General features: G+C 49.6%; 1 protein-coding gene across 1 annotated transcript; it reads left to right on the top strand.

The window, feature by feature from the left end:
- The first annotated feature begins 8,843 nt into the window (after positions 1 to 8,843).
- NRIP2 (nuclear receptor interacting protein 2) lies at positions 8,844 to 18,709 on the top strand. The gene is made up of 7 exons (XM_066365739.1): positions 8,844 to 9,097; positions 13,847 to 13,999; positions 15,969 to 16,051; positions 16,756 to 16,877; positions 17,124 to 17,176; positions 17,482 to 18,139; positions 18,172 to 18,709. Exons 1-6 carry the CDS (start codon positions 8,906 to 8,908, stop codon positions 17,572 to 17,574), a joined length of 696 nt encoding a protein of 231 aa, XP_066221836.1. The 5' UTR covers positions 8,844 to 8,905; the 3' UTR covers positions 17,575 to 18,139; positions 18,172 to 18,709.
- Positions 18,710 to 19,147: the final 438 nt, after the last annotated feature.

Here is a 19,147-nt window from a genome sequence, read left to right as displayed (position 1 = left end):
GCTTGAGCAAGGGCTCACTGGCTTGGTTTGAGCCCCACTCTTCAAACATCAAGGCACGTATGAGAAGCAATCAATGAACAACTATGGTGACGCAACTATGAGTTCATGCTTCTTTTTTTATTTTGTGGCAGAGACAGAGAGAGGGACAGACAGACAGGAAGGGAGAGAAATGAGAAAAAATCAATTCTTTGTTGTGGCTCCTTAGTTGTTCATTGATTGATTTCTCATATGTGCCTCAACTGGGGGACTACAGCAGACCGAGTGACCCCTTGCTCGAGCCAGTGACCTTGGGCTCAAGCTGGTGAGCCTTGCTCAAACCAGATGAGCCCATGCTCAAGCTGGCTACCTCGGGATCTCGAACCTGGGTCACCCACATCCCAGTCTGACGCTCTATCCACTGTGCCACCACCTGGTCAGGCTGAGCAGATTCTTCTCATCTCTCTCCCTTCCTCCCCCCCCCCCCAATAAAAAAGAAATAGAACAGAAAAAAGTAAAAAGAGCCTGACCAGTGGCAATGCAGTCAATAGAGAGTTGACCAAGGATGCTGAGGTTGCCAGGTTGAAACTCAAGGTCACCAGCCTGACCAGGTGGTGGTGCAGTAGATAGAGTGTCAGACTGGGATGCGGAAGACCCAGGTTCGAGACCCCGAGGTCGCCAGCTTGAGCGAGGGCTTATCTGGTTTGAGCAAAGCTCACTAGCATGGACCCAAGGTCACTGGCTTGAGCAAGGGGTTACTTGGTCTGCTGAAGGCCTGTCGTCAAGGCACATATGAGAAATCAATCAATGAACAACTAAGGAGCTGCAACAAAGAATTGATGTTCCTCATCTCTCTCTGTTCTTGTCTGTCTCAATCTGTCCCTCTCTCTGACTCTCTCTGTCTCTGCCACAAAAACCAAACAAACAAAAAAAACAAAAAAACCCCACCTAGTATATTTTACATTTACAGCACATCTCAACGCAAACTAGCCACATGTCAAGTGCTTGATAACCATATGTGGCTTGTGGACACTATATTAATTAGCGCAAGTCTAGAATTGCTAATGACTGTCAGACACTCAAATGGCAAATACAAGATATAGCCTGGTTTTATCTAAAAGCAGAAAGTTCTGCCTGACTGATGGTGGTGCACTGGATAAAGTGTTGACCCAGAATGCTGCGGTCACCAGTTCAAAACCCTAAGGTTGCTGGCTCTGAGCGCAGCTTGTCAGCATGGAGTAGCTGACTTAAGCGGAGGATTGTCCACACGATCCCAAAGCTCACCAGCTTGAGCCCAGAGGTCGCTGACATGAAAAGGCCATGGTCACTGGTTTGAGCAAGGGGACACTGGCACGGGCTGGTCAAGGCACCTAGGAGAAGCTCAATGTACAATTAAAGTGAAAGCAACTACAAGTTGATGTTTCTCACCCTCTCTCTCCCTTCCTGTCTGTCTCTCTCTCTCTTCTGTCTCTCTCTCTCTCTCTCTTGCTCTCACTCTCCCTTAAAATAAATAAATAAATAAATAAATAAATAAATAAATAAATAAAGGCAGAAAGTTCTCCATAACTGTGGGCCTATGAGGTTAAAGGCCAAGAATACCTTAACTTTTAGAGCCTTTCTCAGCCTTCCTCATCGCTAGAAATCTGAAAACTCACTGCCCTCTGGCAATTTTTAGAACCTACTCAGCAGTGTTCTGTATTCTCTTTCAGGAGAGAAAACCCTGACTCCCTCAGGTCTGCCAGATTCAGATCCTGGGGCTATTCAACTAGGTGGGAAGAGCATGGTGCCCAGGAGGACAAGGACATTGTTCTGTCCATGGGTAAACAGGTAGCTCTATTCTCTCCTTACCTCACCTATCTGTCTTGCTGGTGTGAATAACTGGTCACAGGAAGAGCCAGGCTGGACAGAGGAGATGGAGAGGGTAAGCTCTGCCTCCCATCTGGAGTGCAGTGTGGGACATAGCACTCTCCTGGGTTAGCTTTTCTTCCCTGCACTGTTCCAAGTTCTCTGTCTGCAAACACCTTCCCAGATACCTGTGCGGCCCTCTCCCTCGCCCGTTCGCATCCCTGGACAATGTCATCTGTTTGGAAAGAGCCACCCAAGCCCCCACCCTCCCTACCACTCTCTCTCCTCTCACCAGCTTTATTTTTATCCAGCACTTGCCACTTCCTGACATGAATTTAGTTGCTTCATCTTGTTCACCACTACACACTCAAGGTCTAGCTCAGTGTCTGACACATAGTAGGTGCTCAATAAATATTTTTGACTGAATTCATTCCAAAAATACAACTTGTTATAATTCAGAAGAAAACCAATGTAGTGAGGGAGCCATATAGTACACTTCCACATTTTTCTCATAAAATTTCTGAGTTCGGATCCATTCACTTTTATATGAACCACAAGATGAAATAAATGTGAGAAATTATAGCTACTTACCAAGTGTGTTGGAAAGAAAAACCTCTGCTTCCTTTAGTCTTTACAATCCAGAATGGTTTACTTTTTCTCTACAGTGTTCCTGGAAGTTTTATTCCCCTGTGTCTCATTGTCAGAGTCCAATGGTTAAAAAATAGTGAGAGGAGAGAAGTGAGGTGAATTACTAGTAAAGTACAAACAACCCATCTGAGATTACAAACTGGCCGCAGGACATTCCCCAGTACTCTCCACCATCCTACCGAAGGGATTCCTTTAGTCCTTGACAAAGAAGAGCTCAAGAGTTTTGTATTGCGAAAACATTTCTGTTCACCCTGCCTCTTTGAATAAAGAACAAATTTACAATGGAAAGAACCAAGTAACACAAAAAAGCAAAAAGAGTCCCCTACCCCTGAGTCCCATCCCAAGAGGGTAAGATAGATAGTGAGTGGAGTATCAATAATATTAGTCTGGACCATAGAACATGGGGCAACTCAACTGCATTTCAGAGAATGGCATTTCCTGAGCACAAGTGCTTCCTAGGGCCAGGCAACAGAGGCCTTATCAGACCTACTGGAGGAGTCTCCAACATCACTGCACTAAAATCGTAAACTCCAATATCTCCATCCTATGCCACAGGTACATCTGGAATGCAGTCTATGGACATAAATGCACTTGAGTCCTGAGTTATCTTGTCCATGTTACTAGGCTGGCTCCAGGCAACTCTGCTAAGTGCCTAGAGTCATCTCACTCTTGTTCACTGATAGCATTACTCCTCCAAAAATTGAATTAATAAAGGACTCTTGAAGATGTTGAAGAATTTTTAAACCTAAGGAACGAATTGCTGAGAATGAAGTTGGAGAGCTACCTTTCAGCATTGGGGCCGTGCCAGCATCACAGTATGGAGGTCACTCACTGATCTGTCAGTGCATACAGTAATCCCATGGAAACCACCAACAGAAACCAGCTCAACATGTCAACAGATCCTCTTCAACCTCTACCCCAGGCAGATTTGTGGTGGTGATGCAGTGGTGGGATTCAAATAATGTAGTAACCGATTCTCTGCCTAGTGACTGTTTTAAGTATAAAAAAAGATACACCGAGCCCTGGCCGGTTGGCTCAGTGGTAGAGCGTCGGCCTGGCGTGCAGGAGTCCTGGGTTTGATTCCTGGCCAGGGCACACAGGAGAAGCGCCCATCTGCTTCTCCACCCTCCCCCTCTCCTTCCTCTCTGTCTCTCTCTTCCCCTCCCGCAGCCGAGGCTCCATTGGAGCAAAGTTGGCCCAGGCGCTGAGGATGGCTCTGTGGCCTCTGCCTCAGGTGCTAGAATGGCTCTGGATGCAACAGAGCGACGCCCCAGATGGGCAGAGCATCACCCCCTGGTGGGCGTGCCCGGTGGATTCCAGTCGGGCGCATGCGGGAGTCTGACTGCCTCCCTGTTTCCAACTTAAAAAAAAAAAGATACACCAAAAGGTAGTTTATTATTTCATGCATTTAATACTTAAATAAGAAGAATAAAAGATACATAAAACTAGATTATTATAAAAGAGTTTTAAAATATTAATGAAAAAATATTAAATAATACCTGACAAAAAACAATAAAACTATTATTTAAGATATTTCCATATTGCTTCTTTTTTTTTTTTTTTTTTTTTTTGTATTTTTCTGAAGTTGGAAACGGGGAGGCAGTCAGACAGACTCCCACATGCGCCCGACTGGGATCCACCTGGCACGCCCACCAGGGGGCGATGCTCTGCCCATCTGGGGCGTCGCTCTGTTGCAACCAGAGCCATTCTAGCACCTGAGGCAGAGGCCACAGAGCCATCCTCAGTGCCTGGGCCAACTTTGCTCCAATGGAGCCTCAGCTGCGGGAGGGGAAGAGAGAGACAGAGAGGAAGGAGAGGGGGAGGGGTGGAGAAGCAGATGGGCGCTTCTCCTTTGTGCCCTGGCCGGGAATCAAACCCAGGACTCCTGCACGCCAGGCCGACGCTCTACCACTGAATCAACCAGCCAGGGCCTCCATATTGCTTCTTGATTGGCGTCTTCGCTTGCAATTTTCTTTGCTTTTATCCAAGTGTCATTGGCTGTGTGATTTATCCTTAACCTTCCTTTCACTGCAGGAACAGGATCCCATTCCTTTACCTATAGATGAAACGAACATTATATGGGCTCTGAGAATATGCTGTTACGAAAGATGAATGTTAAAAAAGAAGAAGGAATGTAAATTTGTGATTTCCACATTGGGCGGCTGCCCAGGTGCCCACCTTAGAGAGAACCTTGATTACAAGTGACATTTTAACAACCGGTTTTGCTGAACTCAACAAAATATTAGGTATTAGTTCTGCTGAATCAGTGCGAACTAGCTGAATCCCACCACTGTGGTGATGGATGTTAAGGCGTGGGAGAGAGCTGAAATAGTCCACTAAAACTGTGTCTAATTGAAGCCAGGATCTGGTGGGCCAGAACTTGATAAATGGGCCCATACTATAGTTTGGTTTTTGTTTCATCTTTATCATTTCTATCAGTGTTCTCCTTTGGCATAATGGAAACTAAGCAAGACTTGGGAGACAGTACACAAGGGTTTGACTACTGGCTCTGCCATATAATAACTGAATCTTGAGCAAGTTTTCTAAGTCTTAGTGTATTAGTTTCCCAGAGCTGCCATAACCAAGTACCAAGAACAGGGCAATGTACAGTAGAGAAATTTATTGTCTTTTTTGTGTGTGTGACAGAGACAGAGAGAGGAACAGATAGGGACCGACAGATAGGAAGGGAGAGAGATGAGAAACATCAATCCTTTGTTGCGGTTCCTTAGTTGTTTATTGATTGCTTTCTTATATGTACCTTGACCAGGGGTGGGGTGGGTTACAAGAAAGCGAGTGACTCCTTGCTCAAGCTAGTGACCTTGGGCTTCAAGCCAGCAACCTTTGGGCTCAAGCCAGCGACCATGGGGTCATGTCTATGATCCCATGCTCAAGCTGGTGAACCCATGCTCAAGCCAGAGGCCTTGGGGTTTTAAATCTGGGTCCTCCGTATCCCATTACAATGCTCTATCCTCTGCGCCACTGCCTGGTCAGGTTTTTTTTTTTAATTCAGTGTGAAGAAGGGAGGCAGAGAAACAGACTTCTGCATGCATCCCAGCTGGGATCCGCCTGGCAAGCCCACTAGGGGTGATACTCTGCCCATCAGGAGCGTTGTTCTGTTGCTCAGCAACTGAGCTCTTCTTAATGCCTGAGATGAAGGCCGTGGAGCCATCCTCAGCACCCAGGACCAACTCACTCCAATCAAGCCATGGCTACAGGAGGAGGGGAGAGAGAGAGAGAGAGAAAGAAGTGAGAGGGGGAGGAGTGGAGAAGCAGATGAGTACTTCTCCTGTGTGCCCTGACCAGGAATTGAACTCAGGACATCCACAATGCCAGGCAGATGCTTTACCACTGAGCCAACTGGCCAAGGTTTATTTTCTCATATTTGTAAAGGTTAGAAGTCCAAGATCAAAATGTTAGCAAGGTTGGTTCCTTCTGAAGGTTGTGAAGAAGGATTTGTTCCATGCCTTTCTCCTAGCTTCTGGTGGTTTGCTGGCAATCCTTGGCATTCCTTAGCTTGTACAGGTATTGACTGACTTACAACCTATGCAACTTACAACCATTCGTCTTTACGACCACAATCGCTAGCCACGACTGCTTCACATCTGGCAGCGCAAGTGTTGCCCAGCTGGGCTTACGACAGTGCGGACCAGCTTCCGGCAGCACTACCATCTCCGCGTGTGCCATTTCAACTGTTATCCCGGACTCAGTACAGCAATTTGTGTTTTGTGTCTTGGATATTTTTCATCAAACCCCTCCCAAGATGTCTACCAAGAGGAAATTGTCTTTGTCTTTGACTTAAAGATTTTTATAACATCATTTCACAGTACTGTACATATAGCCTACTCAACTTACGACCAAATCGTGTTACGACCAGTCTGTCGAAACAAATCGTGGTCGTAAGTTGAGCACTAGCTGTAGATGCATCTCCCCATTCTCAGCCTATGTGCTCACATGGTATTCTTCCTGTGTGCCTCTGTGTCCAAATTTCCCCTTTCTATAAAGACATATATTGAATTAGGGCCCACCTTACTGATCTCATTTTAACTTTATTATCTCTGTAAAAGCCCTATCTCCAAACAAGATAATCTCCTGAGGTACTGGAGATTAGGATTTTAACACAGGAATTGGGTGGGACACAAATCAACCCATAGCACCCAGCTAGTTTCTCCATCTGTAAATGGGGATCATGACACAATTCTTCTTCATAACACTGTAGCGGTTGTGAATGTTTCTCAAAGAGGCTGGGTACATAGAAGACAAGTGATGTCTGGTTTTTCTGGCTGAGCATGTGTCTTGGTGCTGTCTGGACCAAACTAAGTCCCTAGGGAGTAGGGCTCTGGTGGGGTGCTCGTTCTGTGAGTGTCCAACACATGTGAGCAGGTGCTTGACCAAAGCATTTTGATGATGGTGAAGACAAAAGGCTGGAAAGAAAAATCTGAAGACAGATGAGCCAGGGCTATAAAATGTCTGATGCTAGTAGAGCCCTAGGACACCCCATCCACTGCTGACTGGAGTGTATACTGGGGTACATACCTTGGAGGGCTGTTTGGCATTACGCACAAATGAGGAAGCAATTCCATTCTCAGGTCTACATTCTAGAGCAGCAGTTCTCAACCTGTGGGTCGCAACCCCGGCGGGGTTGCCTAAAGCCGTTGGAAAATACATAATGCATATCAGGTATTTACATTCCGAATCATAACTGTAGCAAAATTACAGTTATGAAGTAGCCACTAAAATTATTGTTTGGTTTGGGGTCACCGCAACATGAGGAACTGTATTGCAGGGTCATGGCATTAGAAAGGTTGAGAACCACTGTTCTAGAGAAATGCTTATAGATGTTCTCAGGACAGAAGTGCAAAAAAGTTCATAGCTGCATTGGTTGTCAGAAAAAAACTCCCGAAAACCTAAATTTCCTAGATATGATGTATTCATATAGAGGAATACTATACAGCAGCAAAAGTGGTAAACTAGAATTATGCATATCTCATGGATGAATCTCAGTAGTAAAATATTGAGTGAAAAAAAGACAGCCTGACCGGGTAGTGGTGCAGTGGATAGAGCGTCGGACTGGGAGGACCCAGGTTCGAGACCCTGAGGTTGTCAGCTTGAGTGCAGTCTCAGCTGATTTGAGCAAAGCTCACCAGCTTGGACCCAAGGTCGCTGGCTCGAGCAAGGGGTTACTCGGTCTGCTGAAGCCCACGGTCAAGGCACATATGAGAAAGCAATCAATGAACAACTAAGGTGTTGCAACGAAAAACTGATGATTGATGCTTCTCATCTCTCTCCGTTCCTGTTTGTCTATCCCTCTGCCTGACTCTGTCTCTGTAAAAAAAAAAAAAGAAAATGAAAAAAAGACAAATTGCCGAAGAATATATATATAATGGGTCAGGTGAAACTAAATCCCTATTGCTCAAAATATGTGTACCTATGTATGCGTAGAGTATAAAGACAAGTGTGGAAAAGACAAACACCAAGTTCACCAGGGATGTTATGCGGGAAGAAGGGAAGGTGTAAGTGGAGCTTAGGCTATATTATTTATAAGTTATTTTTTAAAGGAAGTCCACAAGTAAAGCGTATTGGTTCTTCTTTATAACTTTCTGCATGTTTGAATTCTGACACTTTTTTAGAAGAGCCAGGACTGGAATGGAACATCCTTACATAAATCGGAGGCAGAAGCTTGGCTGACTTGTGGGAGATTCAGAGCAGCTCTTGCCACCTCTGAAACCCACACCTAGAGTAATGAGCTAAAGACCCGTCTGACATGTGCCACACTGAAAGGCTGAGCCCAGAAAGGCAAAGTCTCTCCTGTTGAGGGGGAGGAAAGGAGAGGAAGACATTCTGGTGCTGCCCCCTCTGGTTCCAAACCTAGTTATTGGCTTACCCACTCCAACCCCTTGACTGCAAGAGCCACAGGGGGAGGAGATGGGGATGTGCATGGGGGTGGCAGAGCAGATGAGCACCCACACCATGGATGCACACGCCTACACGTCTCATTCACACTAGCACCCCACGCAGGCTGCCACCTCCACACACTCTGCCTGGCACGGGCACCCTGACAGTCCACAGCACCTTTACAGCCCCTCACACATGCACTCACCCCTTCCACCGCCCACCCTGGCCAGGACTCCAGATCTGAAGACGCCGCAGAGCCCGCCAGCTGCAGGTCCTGCCGCCCTCTCTCCAGTGCTGGGTTTTTCCAGCGGAGCCTCGCTCCCTCTACTGCACTCTCTGGGAATCGGCGTCTGACGTGGTTGCTCCCGTACATTATTTATTCATTTCCTCTTCCTCCCTCCAAGACCCTCCAGTCTGGAGAGCTGCAGCCCGGGACGGAGACAGGCTGGAAGCTACGGGGACACAGCAGGCAGAGGGGACAGAGGGGAGGTCACCTCAGAAGCCCCCACCAGGCTCACCAAGCTCATCCAGCCTCGCAGGGGCCATGAGCACCAGGCAGGAGGCCCTGAGAGAGGGGGCAGACCCCAGCAGGAGGCGACAGGAGGCAGAGCTCCGGGACCGAGCCCACCTGAGCCAGCAGCGCAGGCTCAAACAAGCCACCCAGTTCCTGCACAAGGACTCTGCTGACCTGCTGCCCCTGGACAGCCTCAAGAGGCTGGGCACCTCCAAGGACCTGGTGAGGCATCCCTCTCCCCCTCCCCACCCCCTGCCACCCCCCAGAAGTCCTCTGGCCCTTTCTCTCCACCTCCCCACCCCCTACCCTGAGGGGAGGGGTGAGGACATTTAAGAGCAGACCCTAAGCCTTCAGGTTCCCCTCCCTCACTAAGAGTGGGGGACAGGCAGTCCCAACAAATTGGGGGGCTCCCTTTGACCACTCTAAGCTCTCCACTAGGGATATTCCCATGACTTGGTGGCTCTGAGGGATCCCAATGTCACGGCTCAGTGCCCCCCCCCATCCAAGGCTCACCTTGGAGTGAGCTCTGCCATTTGGGAGTAGAGGTTTTAGGGACACAGGTGCCTTTGGAGTCATCTACAGCTGGGAGGGCCTGGAGGACTGGCCAGTTTAGGGAGGGGATTTCCCTCTGCTCCCTAAACCAGAGTGCCTCACACCAGCTCTGGACACTCATTTGCCTTTTGACCCTCAGAATGAGGCCTCCATTCTTGCCAAAGCATCAGGATTTCCTACAGCTTCTGCCAGGCCACCTGTCCCTTTCCTCCCTCCAAGCCTCCCTCCAGGCCCCTTCCTTCCACCCCCTGCAGCAGCTTGGGTCTCCACAGGGAACGGGGTGGGGGTGGGGTAACAGTAATGAGGAGAGTAGATCAGGGGAAACTGCACATACGCATTCCCCTCAGAGACAGTGGTTCGGAGCATGGGCTGTGAAGCCATGTTGCTGGGATTCAGATCCTGCTCTGCCACTTACTAATGTGGGCAAGTTACTTTTTGTCTCTGTGCCTCAGTTTCTTTACCTATTAAATGAGGATAAAATTAAAAGTGTCTACCTCATAGAGTTGTTGCAAGAGTTACATGAAAGACTTAGAACAGTGCCTGAATGAGAGAAAGCACTATCTAAATGCTAATTTTTTTTTTTTTGTATTTTTCTGAAGCTGGAAACGGGGAGAGACAGTCAGACAGACTCCCACATGCGCCCGACCGGGATCCACCCGGCACACCCACCAGGGTCGATGCTCTGCCCACCAGGGAGCGATGCTCTGCCCCTCCGGGGCTTCGCTCTGCCGCGACCAGAGCCACTCCAGCACCTGGGGCAGAGGCCAAGGAGCCATCCCCAGCGCCCGGGCCATCTTTGCTCCAATGGAGCCTTGGCTGCGGGAGGGGAAGAGAGGGACAGAGAGGAAGGAGGGGGGGGTGGAGAAGCAAATGGGCGCTTCTCCTATGTGCCCTGGCCGGGAATCGAACCTGGGTCCCCCGCACGCCAGGCCGATGCTCTACCGCTGAGCCAACCGGCCAGGGCCTAAATGCTAATTATTAATATTCATTCAGCTACTATTCCATTTAGCTTGAGAGAGAAGGAAGCTCTAGTAGGGTCCAGAGAACATGGAATCATATCCAGCCTCTTGCTCATAGAAGAAAGAAAGTCTTTTGTGCAAAGGTTTGGAGGCACTCTGCTCACTCCATCACCTTCTAAGAGGATCTGAGAGGAGGGTGGGCACTTCTGTAACCTGAGAGGTACAAAGCCCTTTCTGGGCATCTTGGGCCACTCTGGCAGCCCCAGCTACCTGGGAACCTAGAGGTAATCACAGCCCCTCACTGCCCTTCTTGCCCTAGCCCTGTCTTTCAAAGTCCTCCGAGCCAAAGGTTCCCCCTCCAGGAACCCTGCCCAGAGGCCAGGCAATCCCCTTGTGACATCCTAGCATTCCCCAAAAAGGAAAAGTGATCAGACTGACATTTAAATTCAGAGAACCTTCAGGGGGTGTCCCTCCTCCCAAGCATAGCAAGCACAGCTGAGAAGCAATGGGAAAGGGAAGCAGGTTCTTTGGCTCCCAGTCGCTAGGACTTTATAGCCTCTACCCTTTGGGGACCATCCGACATCGATTTGGCCCTGAAGAAGGGCCGTCCCCATGGGAAAGGTGGGAGGAGAGCTGGGAACTGCAGCAGAGCCACTCTCTCTGGCCAGTCCCAGGGCTGGCTGCCCTTTTCCCAGAGCTGGGTCTCCTGCTGGCAGCCTTGCTGGCGGGAGCAGCCTCAAGGGCCTCGTTAGCCCATGGGTGGAAAAACAATCCCAGGCTCCCAAGGAAAGAGGGCAGGTGGAGAAGCATGTGTGGAGCCTGGAGAGACACGTATTCTTCAGCAAGCATTCATTGAGTGACTACTGCATGCTGAGCTAAGCCCTGGGAAAATAAGATGAATGTGATATACGGGCATTATCTCAAGGACTCTCCAGGCTAATGGGGGAGTGAAATCCACAGGTAATATCTGTGAGAAGCATGACAAAGGGAGCTACCCTAGCCTTGTGGGTGGAGCATAGAAGTCAGAGAAGGCTTCCTGGGGAAAGTAAACCTGCACTAATTACCAAATGCACATGGAATCCCAGACCTCTCTCCTGGATAGTTCTTGAACGAAGTGTGTTGAGCTAATCATTCAGTCTCAGGAATAGGGGAGAGCAGAAGCACCACATGGAGGTGGAAGAACAGCCTGCTGCAAGCATTACAGGCAGTGTAGCTGGGGCAGATAAGCCGAGCACAGTGGGCTACGAACGGCGAGACCAGGCAGATTCAGGCAGTGACTGGCTCATCTGGGTTATAGATCCCCTTAAAAAGTCTGAGCTCAGCCCTGGCCAGTTGGCTCAGTGGTAGAGTGTTGGCCCAGCATGTGGATGGCCTGGGTTCGATTCCTGGTGAGGGCACACAGGAGAAGTGCCCATCTGCTTCTCCACCCTTCCCCCTCTCCCTTCTCTCTCTCTCTCTCTCTCTCTCTTCCCCTCCTGCAACCAAGACTCCATTGGAGCAAAGTTGGCCTGAACCCTGAGGATGGCACCATGGCCTCACCTCAGGTGCTAAAATGGCTTTGACTGCAATGGAGCAATGGCCCCAGACAGGCAGAGCATAGCCCCCTAGTGGGCTTGCTGGGTGGATCCCGATTGGGTGCATGAGGAGAGGGAGTCTGTCTCTCTGCCTCCTTGCTTCTCACTTAAGAAAAATACAGCCCTGGCCGGTTGGCTCAGTGGTAGAGTGTCGGCCTGGCATGCAGGAGTCCCGGGTTCGATTCCCGGCCAGGGCACACAGGAGAGGCACCCATCTGCTTCTCCACCCTTCCCCCTCTCCCTCCTCTCTATCTCTCTCTTCCCCTCCCACAGCCAAGGCTCCATTGGAGCAAAGTTTGCCCGGGCACTGAGGATGGCTCTGTGGCCTCTGCCTCAGGCGCTAGAATGGCTCTGGTTGCAACAGAGCAACGCCCCAGATGGGCAGAGCGTCACCCCCTGGTGGGCATGCCGGGTGGATCCTGGACGGGCACATGCGGGAGTCAGTCTGACTGCCTCCCTGTTTCCAACTTCAGAAAAATACAAAAATAAATAAATAAATAAATAAATAAATAAATAAATAAATAAATAAAAATTAAAAAGAAAATACAAAAAAAAAAAAAAAAAAGGTTGAGCTCTACCATGTAAGCAATGAGGCAGGGAGGTGCTTTTATAGATTTTTAACCAGAGAAGTAACATGGTTAGTTTTGCTTTCTTTGGGTACTTCTCAAACTTTTTTTTTAAATTTCTTTACAGAGACAGAGAGAGAGTCAGAGTGAGGGATAGACAGGGACAGACAGACAGGAATGGAGAGATGAGAAGCATCAATCATTAGTTTTTCGTTGCGCATTGCGACACCTTAGTTGTTCATTGATTGCTTTCTCATATGTGCCTTGACCGTGGGCCTTCAGCAGACCAAGTAATCCCTTGCTTGAGCCAGCGACCTTGGGTCCAAGCTGGTTAATTCTTGCTCAAACCAGATGAGCCCATGCTCAAACTGGCAACCTCCGGGTCTCGAACCTGGGTCTTCCGCATCCCAGTCTGACGCTCTATCCACTGCGCCACCGCCTGGTCAGGCTACTTCTAAAACTTTAATGTGCATACAAATCATTTGGGTATCTTGTTAAAATGAAGCTCTGATTTAATAGTTTTTCTGCATTTCTAACAAGTGATGTTAAAGCTGCTGATCTGAGGACCACACTTTGCGTAGTGAGGGTTTTAGATAATCATTGGCTTTGAGCAGGTGTATTTGGGAGGCAACAGTATTGGAGGCAGGTTCTTATGATGTAAAGAGGCGTTCCAGTGATTCAGGAGAGCTGTGGTGCATCTGGAATAAAGGCAGTAATAGCGGGAATGGACTATACACACAGGAGGCAAAACTATTAGAATTTAGAGAGTGATTGGACAGGGTGGGGTGGGGTTACAGGTGAAGGGGGCTCCAAGGATGACTCCCAGAATCCTAGTTTTGAAGATTTTGACTTTTCCCTTTTTTGTTTCTGTTACTTTGATCTCTTTTCATCATACCATCAACCCCTGGGAGCTGCAACCCATTGAAGGATGAGGTCGAAGAGGGGATAGATGTCCAACCCCAAAAAAATACATGTTGTAGACTCAAGACAGAATTTCCCCCAAGCATAATACCAGTTCCTGAAATGTACCTTCAGTTAATATTAATCAGTCTGACCTATATGGGCTGTTCCCCATTTCTTCAACACTGAGGAATCTATTGGTGTCCCAGAAAATTGAATGATTTGATACTGAGTTCACTCTGCTATAATGATCTGACTGCTGGGATCCTTGGATAAGCTCCTGCCCCTTTCTTACTCCTGTGAGACTTAGGACGGGGTGAGGTTGGGGACAACGTCCTGGGATATCTAAGTAGGTGGAATGGAGCAGCTTGGATACTCGGCTTTAGACCTGTCTACCTTTGTTCTCTGTGATGGAGCTAGCAGCCGCGCAGCGTGATCCAAAGACGCCTGGTAGAGGGAAGCCAGAGTCGGAGTCAGGGGGAGTCTCCCCTGGTGCAGGCCCTGATTCATGGCCAGGAAAACAGGAGGATGGCTAGCACGCCAGAGAGTCCAGCTCTGCAGGTCAATTGCAAGGTGAGAGGCCGCCCAGGGCACTGGCTTTCATTAACAATCTGCCTGTGACTGGCTCACTTCTCCCACTCTCCTTTCCGCCCTGGGTGGTGAGGGAACGAGGGAGGGAGAAAAGGAACCCTAAGACTGGATCAGAAAATGGGATCCTCTATCTTCACTCTCTGCCTCAAACCATCTTCCCTCTGTGCAATTCCATCTGTCACCACCATCTGTCCTTTTCGTTTATCGGGGTATAATCTTTAAATGTGAAGATGTAAATGCTCTTCAGTGCGCTCTACAGAATGAACGGTGTGTGCATGGGCGGATAAGGCAACCCTCCTGGAAAAGCTCATATGACGGCTCTGTCATCTCTGGAGCCATTTAGCTGCCCAACCAATATTGAACCTTCCTGATAAATGCCTGTTGCTCTATGCCTTGGCCTTTGCTCAGCATTTCCTCTGCCTGTTTTGCAATCATTTTATGTCCACATGCTATAAACTCTTAAGTCTCAAATGTTACCTCCTCCTTGAAACCTTCTGATTTCCCCAGTAGGAAATAGCTTTTCTTATTTTTCTTCTTAATGTCAAGGGCAGTTTACTGACAATCCTTTCATAGGTCTTAAGACTTTCAACCATACAGTAGTTTACATTTCACTTCCCCAGACTCTGAAAGAACAGTATCATTGCTGTGCCTTCTAGTAACATCTGTGCATAGTAGATGCTCAGTAAATATTTGGAATAAGAGAGCTGCATGTTTGTGACATCCAAATATCCAAGTGTAACCCAGAATGTCTGTATATATCCAAAAGAAAATGAACATGTCTTCCTTTGCTTCCCATGGTGAATGCTTCTCTTACCCACATCTGAATTTCTTTTTTTTTTTTTGTATTTTTCCAAAGCTGGAAACGGGGAGAGACAGTCAGACAGACTCCCGCATGTGCCCGACCGGGATCCACCCGGCACGCCCACCAGGGGGCGACGCTCTGCCCAACAGGGGGCGATGCTCTGCCCCTCCGGGGCATCGCTCTGTTGCGACCAGAGCCACTCTAGCGCCTGGGGCAGAGGCCAAGGAGCCATCCCCAGTGCCCGGGCCATCTTTGCTCCAATGGAGCCGCACTGCGGGAGGGGAAGAGAGAGACAGAGAGGAAGGAGAGGGGGAGGGGTGGAGCGGCAGATGGGCGCTTCTCCTGTGTGCCCTGGCTGGGAATCGAACCCAGGACCCCTTGCACGCCAGGCCGACACTCTACACTGAGCCAACCGGCCAGGGCCTGAATTTCTTAACAAAGTATCTCAATTTCCTCATCCCTCCTCAATGCTGAACTACCTTTCTCTAACTGGTGGCCCTCAGCCTCCCGAGAATTCCTCTAAACAGATGTCCATTTCTGGTCAAATCATTCCCAAACAGATGGACTCACCACCATGTGCAGCTCACTTCCTTTTTTGATTCCTTTATCTGAGCCAGTTTTGCCTCAATTGTATGAGTCCCACAAAAACCACTTTTTTTTTATTCAGTGAAAGGTGGGGAGACAGTGACAGACTCCCGCATGCACCTGGGATCCACCCAAAAAGCCCATTAGGGGGCGATGCTCTGCCTATCAGGGGTGTTGGTCTGCTGCTCAGCAACCAAGTTCTTCTTAGCGCCTGAGGTAGAGGCCAAGGCTGTGAAGCCATCCTCAGCGCCTGGGGCCAACTCACCATGGCTGAAGGATGGGAGAAGAGAAGAAGAGAGAGAGAGAGAGAAGCGAGAGGGGAAGGGGTGAAGAAACAGATGGGCGCTTCTCCTGTGTGCTCTGACTGGCTACTGATCCTGGGACATCAACATGCAAGGCTGACGCTCTACCACTGAGCCAACTGGCCAGGGCCAAAAACCACTTTAAAGACTCAGTTCATTCCCTTTGCTGGTTTCTGAAAGGGAATCATTCAAGGCTGGAAAGGTGAAGGTCCCGGTCCATTCTTCTGGGACTCACTGAATCCCTCATGACTCTCTTTCTCAGTGTCGGGACCAGGTGCTTAGGGTGGCTGTGGACACAGGCACCCACTACAACCAGATCTCCACTGGATGCCTCACCCGCCTAGGGTAAGCCGATGGCCTAAAATAGTGATGGGGGATGGAACTTCTTTTGGGAGTAACGCTATACTGAAATGAGGTAGTAGTAAATATACTCGGAATACTAAAAACCACTGAATTGTATACTGGAAAAGGGTGAGACTTATCGTATATGAACTGTATCTCAATAAAGCTGCTATTTGCCTGACCAGGCGGAGGCGCAGTGGATAGAGTGTTGGACTGGGATGCGGAGGACCCAGGTTCAAGACCCCGAGGTCGCCAGCTTGAGAGCAGGCTCATCTGGCATGAGCAAAAAAGCTCACCAGCTTGAACCTAAAGTCGCTGGTTCAAGCAAGGGGTTACTCGGTGTGCCAAAGGCCCGCAGTCAAGGCACATATGAGAAAGCAATCAATGAACAACTAAGGTGTCGCAACGAAAAACTGATGATTGATGCTTCTCATTTCTCTCCGTTCCTGTCTGTCTGTCCCTATCTATCCCTCTCTCTCTCTCTCTCTCTGTCCTTGTAAAAAAATAAAAATAAATAAATAAAGCTGCTATTTAACAAAAAGTTAATGTGGCTCCGGCAGAGAAGACAAGGATTTAGACCTTATGTGGGGCCAGAGATTGGGTGAGAACCCCCCAAAGTGTGGTGGTGGAGGAGGACAGGGACAGTAGCTGACTAAAGGGAAGAGGATGGGGGCTGTGTTGGTTATAACCCTTGCTTTCCAACACAGGTTAGGGAAGAAGGTCCTAACAGCCCCAGGGGGGGACCTGGCACCCGGATCGTCGGCCCAGGTGGAGCAGCTGGAGCTACAGCTAGGCCAGGAGACTGTGGCGTGCTCAGCCCAGGTGGTGGGTAAGTCGTCCCTTCACCCACAGCCCTGCTGCCCAACTCTTCTACCTTTCTCTCCCGAGCGGGTCCAAGGCAGAGACTTTCAGCCCTGCCAGCACCAGACAGGGTATCCCCAAGGGTGCTCTGACTGTCCCCAACATCTGTGCCCTGGAGGGTGGGGTGGGCTGAGAAGGGCCACGTGCTGACAGGAGAGCAGCAGGAACCGCCAGGTACCCTCCAGAATCTTCTGTTTTCAAATGATTCTTGCAGATGTTGAGAGTCCTGAATTCTGTCTTGGACTGCAGACTCTGCTTTCTCTCAAGGTAAAGCCGATGCAAGCACTCTGGGGCCTGACCAAGGGCTGGGAAAGAGGCAGGTGGTCCAGGTGCGGCAGTCTGGGCTAGGGTCAGGGGAGAAAGACGGGTTGTGCACCACACCTTTGCTTCCTTAGAGGGTCCTGACCTGCCCACAGGTGAAAAATATGGAGATCTGGATCCCTTTCTGACGGGGTGCAGGTGAAGGGAATAGCAGGGAGCAGGCAGGGCTGTGGGAAGCGGGAGGGGGAATAAAAGAGGGCGCGGGAGGTTCCGTGCTGAGGTGAGCCTACCTCTCCCCCTCCGCCCCACAGTGCTGTATCGACCTGGACCGGGGAGTGCTGCGGCTGAAAGCCCCCCTCCCAGAGCTGCCCTTCCTGCCTTTGTACCAAGAGCCTGGCCAGTGACCGCTGTCCCAGTCAGTCCCCAGACAGAAGTGCCATGATTTAAAGGAAGAGCCATGTGGGGTATAGAGAACTACTACAGCCGGTAGCTGGGGACTACTTTGTCTGTGCCTTTTGTGACCACCCTGACTGCTGTTCCGTTTCCCTCAGTTGGCCACATTCTCTGCTTCTTGGCAACTTCCCTATCCCCCGTTTTCCTAGAGAGGACTCAGGACCTCAGGGCGCTGTTTTCCCGTTTTCTCTCATTCCCCACCAGAGAAGAGCAAAACCAAATCAAGATTGCAGAAAATGGCACAAGCACAATAGGGTTCCAGGCTGGGCCCAACACAGTAGAAACTGGCCAAGGCAAAGGCTGCAGTCGACTATTGTCTTCCACCTGTCCCCCAATTCCACCCCAAACTGACTGCCTTCATTCCCACATCTCTCTCACTTTCTGGGTTCATGTTTCACAACTAGACACCACACCTCACCACGGGGTCCCTGGCCCTGCTGGTGCCTACCTTTCTGATTCTGTAAACATCTGCTCAGTTGGCCAGGGGGCGGCGTGTGTGTGTGTGTGTGTGTGTGTGTGTGTGTGTGTGTGTGTGTGTGTGTGTGTAGAAACACTGAATGAAATTTTTCAACACAACAGGAAGGTGGCTTGGTAGAGGAATGCCAGCCCACAAGGCTGGAGCTCTGTTAGTTAACTTTTCTGAGCTTCCAACGTCAAAGCCAATCATTATTTGATGACTGTGCAAAACCTTGGATATACCTCTAATGTTTTCTCCAGTTATCTGTCCTCCACTTGCTTTTCACCCACTGGGCACCTGAATTTCAGGGCATGTGTGCAAGAGCCACGGAGAGAGCTACCCCCAAAGGCGGACAGGAAGGGGGTGTTGTCAGTACTCAGACTTCATCTAACCAGCATTCCCTCTTAGTTCTAGAGCTATCCACCTCATTAGACCTTCTTCCCACCCCCATCTCTGGCTTCCTGAGTGGGAGCTTGTCTTGTTTTGCAACCAGTGGCTTAAGCCAGGCTCCACGCCAAAGCAAAGACAAGGAGGCTCTGCTGACTTCACTGTGAAGAGAGGAACCCAAACACTCTGACCCGAGTGTCTTTCTGGCGGGTTGAGCCTCTCACATCATGGATGAGGGGTACAGGGAGGGCGGGGTGGAGCCTCTCACATCATGGATGAGGGGTACAGGGAGGGCGGGGTGGAGCCTCTCACATCATGGATGAGGGGTACAGGGAGGGTGGGGTGGAGCCTCTCACATCATGGATGAGGGGTACAGGGAGGGCGGGGTTGAGCCTCTCACATCATGGATGAGGGGTACAGGGAGGGCGGGGTGGAGCCTCTCACATCATGGATGAGGGGTACAGGGAGGGTGGGGTGGAGCCTCTCACATCATGGGTGAGGGGTACAGGGAGAGAGAACCAGGACCCGAACTAGGGAACTTAGGACCTTGGTGGAAACAAAATCCTGAGTTTAGAGAAGAACCGGGATGCAAGGAGCTGCCCTGTGACACCCGGCCTTACCTTTCTTGGCTAAGTCCCCTGCCTTCAAAAGGAGAGGAGGGGGCTCACTATTACATGTGT

The sequence above is a fragment of the Saccopteryx leptura genome, chromosome 2 (genome assembly GCF_036850995.1).
Source record: "Saccopteryx leptura isolate mSacLep1 chromosome 2, mSacLep1_pri_phased_curated, whole genome shotgun sequence".
NCBI lineage: Eukaryota > Metazoa > Chordata > Mammalia > Chiroptera > Emballonuridae > Saccopteryx > Saccopteryx leptura.
The sequence above is the reverse complement of the archived record's forward strand: the minus strand, read 5'-3'. Positions and strand labels throughout refer to the sequence as shown.